Source organism: Phyllostomus discolor, chromosome 3 (genome assembly GCF_004126475.2).
Source record: "Phyllostomus discolor isolate MPI-MPIP mPhyDis1 chromosome 3, mPhyDis1.pri.v3, whole genome shotgun sequence".
NCBI lineage: Eukaryota > Metazoa > Chordata > Mammalia > Chiroptera > Phyllostomidae > Phyllostomus > Phyllostomus discolor.
In genome coordinates, this window is record NC_040905.2 from 42,733,205 (window position 1) to 42,741,006 (window position 7,802).

Genomic DNA, 7,802 nt, shown 5'->3' on the forward strand with positions numbered 1-7,802 from the left:
AGTTTGCCTTTTTATAAACACCAATTTTTTCTTTGTTCCTTTTTTTTTTTACTGTGTATTTTAAGGGCCACATTTCATTAACAGTATTGGTCACAAGCCTGCGGTGTTGCTCTTCAAGGCAGAACAGAGAATTTGTGTAATATTTAAAATAGTAATCTACCACATAATTCAGAAACTTGAAAGATAGGGTTTGCCTAGTGACTGATCAAAGGAAAGGATTATAGAGTAAATGTCGGCCCTCATACAATAAGAGTCTCATCTTGTGGCTTTTAAGAGTATTAATACTAAAAGATTTAAAATATTCTATTATACATTCACAGGCAGAAGTGGATGACTGTTGTTGTTGTTTAAGATTTTATTTATTTATTTATTTAGAGAAAGGGGAAGGGAAGGAGAAAGAGAGGGAGAGAAACATCAATGTGTGGTTGCCCCTCACATGTCCCCAGCTGGGGACCTGGCCTGCAACCCAGGCGTGTACCCTGACTGGGAATTGAACCGGCAACCCTTTGGTTTGCAGGCCTGCATTCAATCCACTGAGCTATGCCAGCAAAGGCAGAAGTGGATGACTTTTGAACAATGGATGTGATTAATCTGTGGGTCAGAATCCAGAGATTTCTGTATCCTTGCCTATTATTTTGAAGATTATAATTTCAGTTGTTTCAAGAATATAATTTTAAACTTAGAGAAAAGTTACAATAAAAGTATGAAAGAATTCTTGTATATCCTTCACCAGGATTCCTCAGTGAACAATTTTTACTATACTTACCTTTCATTTTTTTCTCTTTCTTTATACCTACATGCCCACACATATATGAGTGTATTTTTTTTCTGAACCATGTTTGAGTAAATTGCAGACATGATGCCCACTATTCTTAAACACTTCATCAGGTACTTCCTGAAAACAAACTCCTATATAACCACAGTGTACACATCAAAATCAGGAAATTAACTTTTATACACTACTACCATCTAATTTATACACACCATTCAAATTTTGCCAGTTGTCCTAAATAATGTCCTTTGTAAAATAACAACAAAAACTTGTTCTCATTCTTGTCCAGAATCCAGTGCAAGATCACATGATGTATTTAGTTTCAATGTCTTTTTAGTCTCCTTTGATCTGGAACAGTACCTTAGTCTTTCTTTGCCGATGAAGTTTTTGAAGCATATGGGACAGTTACAGTGTCGAGGCTGCTCCTCAGTTTAGGTTTGTCTCACTCTCCCTCATGAGTGGATTCAGGATATGTGCTTTTGGCAGGGACACCCCAGAAGTGATGCTCTGTTCTCAATGTATCATATCAGGAGAATATGCTGTCTATTTATACTGTTACTGGTGAAGTTAGCTTTTATTATTTGAGAAGATATCTCAGATTTTCTAATGTAAAGATTTTAAGCGTTCATGGGGAGATTGTGTAAATATCCTATTTCTCATTAAAATCTCACTTACTAGTTATAGCATCTGTTATTTCCTAAATGTGTGATGGTTGGCACATGGTGATTTTCTACATTATTCCTTCCACATTTGTGTTGGTGAATTGTACTGTAGGTATTGCTTTGCCTTCTCCACATTTGTTTGTTTGTTAATATTAGTATGGATTCCAATTCTTATTTCCTCAGTTATAGTTCCTTGCTCTCATTATTTATTTTGGTTTCAAATTGTCCAGATTTGGCCAGTGCAAGCTGCTTTAAGGTAACTTTCTGCCTTTTGATGTGTATCCATTACCCTTTGAGTACTTCCTGATACAAAATGTTCCAGCATCATTTTAGACTTTCCCTGCCCCAGCCCCAGAACCAGGAATTTCGTGGAGCCCTGGTTCCTCTTAGTGGAAATGGTGTTTAGAAATCAGGATCTGGCACTAGGCATGCTCATTGCTGCTGGGGTGTCATTGTTTCTAGACTTTCCAGGTGGAACAAAGCTAGGAAGTGTGTGTGTATGATTTGAGTTCACACTGATACCTTCACTTTCAGTCTAACACAAGGAGTTTAACCTTTCCCCTCTTAGCATTTGTACCTCCCTTATTGTGCAATGAAAAACCTATCTCCCATTTTGCTGAATATATTCACTTATTTACTCAGTTCTCCTATTTATAGCATCTCTTAACAATGCAGGCTGTTCCTTCAGTTTCAGCCCTACTGCCACCAGCTCACATTGGTACAACTGTCCACATTCCATGTCCCCCTTCCAGCTGTGGGGTCAAAAATCTGTGTAATTAGCAAGAGCCTTTTTGGACCAGGAGCATGAGCATCACCTGGAAGCTTGAGAGAAATGTGGAATATCAGGCCTCACCCAATACTTAATAAATGTGCATGTTAACAAGATTCTCCAGGTGATTCTTCATGGCAGATGTTTGAGGAGTTTGAGAAGTACGGGTTTAGATTACTTACATTGGGATCATGTGGAGAATCATTCGTTCACTACTTTAAAAAATTCAGACTCCAGGAAAACTCTTAAGTTTACCATATAAAAAATCTGGTTTTTAAAAATTGTTGTTGTGTTGTGTAGTGGATTTTTTAAAAAGTAAAGCATCCAAGAGTCCTCAGAGTGGTGGATTCATGAACTTTAAGAGGTTTAAAAAATTAAAAATGTGGCTTTTCTTTGTATTATCAAATTTTATCCCATTTCTTTCATCATATGTACTACGTCATTTCAGACATTATTTCTTTAATATTTTTCTGCTCCTTTCTCCCTTCTCCTTTCTCATCTTCAGTCAGTATTTGTTGGAATGCTCTAAGGTAACCCACATTCCTGATAACTTTGTTTATTTTTCCTCATTTAATTTTCTCTCTTCAGTTGCAGTCTCTGTCAATCTGTGTTCAAATTAACTGACTCTTCTGCCAGTTGAGATCTACTGCTGAGACCCTATAGTGAATTTTTCATTTTTGTTACTAGACTCTTAAACTGCAGAATTTCCATTTGATTTTTTTCTGTAATTTGTCTCTTTATTGATATTCTCTATTTAATGAGGCATTGTCATTATAGCTACCTGTTTTTTAAAATTTTCAAAAAATGTATATGTGTATTTACTTTTTAAAAGGATTTCCTTTTTTAAAGAAGATTTTTATTTATTTATTTTTAAGGAGCGGGGAAGGGAGGGAGGAAGAGAGGGAGAGAAACATCAATGTGTAGTTGCCTCTCACATGCTTCCTACTGGAGAACTGGCCTGCAACTCAGGTGTGTGCCCTGACTGGGAGTTGAACCAGGGACCCTTTGGTTCGAAGCCTGCACTCAATCCACTGAGCCACACCAGCCAGGCACTAAATTTATATATTTTTAAATTGAGTTTATTGGGCTGACATTGGTTAATAAAATTACATAGGTTTCAATTGTACAGTTCCATAATACATCATCTGTATATTTTTACCACCCAAAGTCAATTAGGTGGTAAAATTATATTGTGTGTTTACCACCCAAAGTCAAGTCTCCTTCCATCACCATTCATTCCTGACTTTACCTTCTTCTACCTCCCCTCTCCCTTTGCTCCCTTAAGCCTGGTTTCCTTTTGTTCTTTGAACATGTTTGTAATGGCTCGTTTGAAGTCTTTTTCTGTTAAATTTAAATCTGGGCTCTCTCACTTTCTGTTGCCTGCCCTTTTCCTGTGCAAGAGTCACACTTCCTTGTTTCTTTGCATAGTTTCATAATATTTTGTTAAAAATTGAATGTTTCAGGTAATACACTGGAGCAGGTCTGGATACTGATTTTCCTCCATTCTCTGGGGCTTGTTTTTTTATTGTTGCCTATGTATTTGTTTAGTGAGTTGGCTAAACCATTTTAAGGAAGTCTGTTTTCCCCTGCAATGTGAAGCCTTTATCACTCCTCAGAGAGCTCAGCTTTGGGTATGCCCAGTCACCTTGTGTTGAAGTGGTTTGAGCAGGGCCCCCTTTGACTTTATTTTTCCTTGATTTCTTGGTTAAACTGTCTGCCTTGTTTGGCATCAAACCCACCTATTGATGCTCCATTAATTACTAGCCAGTTAGCCTGTTGTTTTCAACAGTGCCAGGGGCATAAATTATTTCACTGTCTGAATTAAATTTGAGCAGGTGTAGACTTTGAGGCATGTCTCTGAGATTTGCTCTGACCCTAGGAGGGCTTTCTTAGCTGTCTGTTTCTCTGGGTCTTTCCAATGAAGTAACTGGCTTATGTTTGTTGCTCTTAATAGGAGGTGTTGATTTTAAGATGTACGTTAAGCTTCAGCTTCCCCACACTCTGTTTTAAATAGTCATTTCCTTTGGGTCGAGCTTCAACTGGAGCCTCTGATCATCTTGGCTCAGCCTTTCCTGGTGTGGGCCCTATGCCCTAAGAATGAACTGGGGTATGGGTCATTGCAGTTTGAGGAGGAGGGAGTATTCTCTGCTTTCTGTGCCACTGAAGTAGAGCTTCCACCTTATAGGTACAGAAAGAGAGCTCCTAACTTTTGGCTGGCCACACTTACCAGGAGAAAGCCCTATGTTCTTTTTTTTTTTTTTTAATTTTTTTTAATCATTGTTCAAGTACTGTTTTCTCCCACTTACTCCCATTCCAGCCCACCCACCCAACCCTCCCCTCTTCCCCCCCATTAAAAGCCCTATGTTCTTGTCTGCATCCAATTGAAGTGAACTCTCCCTGAAGCTGAGGAAGGGAAGGAACAGGTCATGGCTCAAGTGCTGCAGTCTGTTTGATTTTTCTTGAATAAATGTTTCCTCATAACATAAAATTAAGCCATTTTAAAATAGACAGTTCAGTAGAGTTAAACATATTCACCTTGTTGTGCAGCCAGTCTTCAGAATTTGTCATCCTGCAAAACTGACTGTACACGTTATACACTAACCAACGCCCCAATCCTGCCAGTACCACCTACCTCACATAAGTGTAATTGTACAATATTTTATTGTGATTGGTTCATTTCATTTAGCATGTCATCAAAGTGTATTCATGGACAGCATGTGTCAGAATTTTCTTTTTAAATTCTGAATAATATTGTATGTATATACCACATTTTGTTTATCCATTCATCTAGACACTTAGGTTGCTTCCGTATTTTGGCTATTGTGAATAATGCTGCTATGAACATAGGTATATGAATAACTCTTTAAGATCCTACTTTTAGTTCTTTGATGTATACCCAAAAGTGGAATTGTGAGGTCACATAGTAATTCTGTTTTTAATTTTTTGAGAAACTGCCTTACCATTTTCCACATCAGTTATACCATCATTCTGTATTACCAGCAGCAATGCAAAAGGATTCCAGTTCCTCTACATTCTTGCTGACCTTTTTGTTTTGTTTTGTTTTTAATAATAATAGTCACCTCAAGGAGTATGAAATGGTATATCATGATTTCGATTTACATTTTCCTAATGATCAGTAATTTTGAGCATCTTTTCATGTGTTGATTGCCCATTTATGTATCTTCTTTGGAGAAATGTCTGTTTAAAGCTTTTTTAAAATCTCTGTTTCAGCTCAGATTTCTTTTATCCAAGATATTGGAAGGCTTCCTCTGAAGCGACACTTTGGAAGGTAAGCTGATGATGGTCTAAATTTTCAAAGAGCTGTTACTGAAATGTCCACTGAGTATGTTATCTGTTTTTCTCAATATACAATCAGTAAATGTTATCTGTAAAATCCAAGAAATATATGTTGGGTGCATTGATTAAAGACCATATGATTGCATTGTAGACTCATTCTTTTACTACATATAAAAGCATAGTTATACCAGTTTACCATAGAATATCAGACTGAATAGTATCATGGGATCACGATGGCAAGCGGATCTTTAAAATCCTGTAGTTCAACAACTCTTACATATCTGGAAACCCCTTTTCAGCTTTCCTAGCAAGAGATTTTCTTAGCCTGTATTTGAAGCCTGCAATGAAATGACTGGGAACTACCTCATAAGCACTCTCTTTTATTTTCTTAGCATAAAAAATTCAGACAACTGAGAAAATATAGATACTGTAGAGAGATAAACCTATATCTATATGGTAAATTTTATCACAGAATTGTTTCTGGGCTAATATCAGTGATTAACACAATAATTATATTTTATTTCTATTCTGCTTATTTGTCAGATCAAAGCCCTCAGGCATTTTAAAAGGATTAAAAAGGGTTCATTGCTGTTACTGGTTCAACTACTTGATCTGACTTGGAAGGCAGGATTTGTCAGTAATACTACAATGACTAGTACTGTTCTCTTTCATTTATGATGACCACATTTAACATTATCTTTGATTCATATTGATAATATTAAATATGAATATTTAGCTTACATTTAATATTTTAATAGCTGCATAGTTTCCTATAATTCAACCTGTACCTTGTTTTGATACATTTAGCTTACCTCCAACTTTTATCACAGCCTTTCTTATAGCTAAATCATCATGCACATCAAATACTATTTACATAGGATGAATTCCTAAAAAATGAAATTGCTGGATCAATGACATACATCTTTCTGAGGGCTTTGCACTATATTGCCAGACTGCTTCCAAGAGTATGTTGACAATTTTATGCCCTTTTATAGTGTATCAGCATGGTCCCTTGCCACCACTGGGTTTTATTATTTTAAAAGGTCTTTGCCAGTTCAAAAGATGACAGTAGTAGCTTATTAATTTTTAAGTAGCTTATTTTAATTTCCATTTTCAGATTACAAATCAGGTGGAACAATTCATTTAGTTAACATCAGTATTTTTTTTTCTGTGAGTTTATGTTTTATGCTGATTTTCTCTCTATTTTTTCTTTTTAGTTTGTAAGAACTCTGCTAACAACATTAATCAACTCATTTGTATCATAAGTTGTAATGGTTTATTCACAGTTTGCCATTTACCTTGTACTTTTGTTTATATTGTTCATCAAATTAAAGGGCTTGGCTAAGTAGTAAGTAGAACGAAGGCAGATGAAAGAAACCTTCAGGGGATGGCTTCATAGTCTTCATGCTAATGGTATAATTTAAAGGAGCCCCCTCCTTTGGTTATTATTAATGCTTGCCTTGTGAATCTGGCAGATTAAAAATGGAAGCCCTGACTGACAGGGAGCATGGAACGATGGACCCAAAAGGTGGATATGAAGCCCAGCTTAATGGAGGACAGCCCACAGAGGAAGCTCTGGATGAACCCACTCAAACCACAGAACCTGAATCCTGGTCTCTTCCTTTGAGTCAGAATAGTGGGAACGAACTGCCCGCCAGCCAGCCCCGGCCCTTTTCCACCCAGGAAGACCTGGAGGAAGAAGAGGTGGCAATAGAAGACTATGAGAGCGATGGGACATAGAAAGCAGCCCACCAGTCACATTGCTGCTTGAGAGATTCACACTGGCTTTATTTGGTGGCACTTGAATAGAGATAATAATACATTTTTCAAGTGAATTACAGCTTAAGTCTTCACTGTTGTATTTCAGCACAAGAAACTGACTCTTGAAGTATGTAGAAGACTGAGCCTTCAAATAGTATCTTCGTTTTTTTCTCTAGTATTTATTTAATCTTGTGAGTGCTGTTAGGAGAGGTCAGTGTATGTGAAGTGTGTTCGAACATTATGCCAAATATCACAAAATGTGAAGGAATAATTCAGAATACAAAAAGTTTATAGGATTGTAAATATGAATTTTAAAAGTTTATGCAATTACGAGTGTAAATAAACTTTGTGCCTTAATACACATACAGTCTCTAGCTTCTCGGATGCCTTTTAGTATGTTGTACAGTGGAATATTCTAGATACTTTTTGGAAAGTATTACATAATTTATATGAAAATTAAAATGTTGACTTTCTTTTTGTTTCTATCTTTTAATATTTCCTAACATGTACTGTCTGTGGTGTATCACTGGGCATAGTACGT

At 36.6% G+C, this 7,802-nt stretch overlaps 1 protein-coding gene across 7 annotated transcripts in view; it reads left to right on the forward strand.

The window, feature by feature from the left end:
• RAD17 (RAD17 checkpoint clamp loader component) overlaps window positions 1-7,734 on the forward strand; it is a 30,498-nt gene extending 22,764 nt beyond the window's left edge. For 5 of the 7 annotated variants that reach the window (XM_036020361.1, XM_036020360.1, XM_036020362.1 and 2 more), the window contains 2 exons: window positions 5,435-5,492; window positions 6,976-7,734. In XM_036020361.1, the coding sequence (XP_035876254.1) occupies window positions 5,435-5,492; window positions 6,976-7,240 (323 nt within the window). In that variant the 3' untranslated portion in view covers window positions 7,241-7,734. The remainder of the gene's footprint in view (window positions 1-5,434; window positions 5,493-6,975) is intronic. The other 2 variants (XM_036020364.1, XM_036020365.1) reach the window with 2 other exon arrangements.
• The last annotated feature ends 68 nt before the right edge of the window (window positions 7,735-7,802 follow it).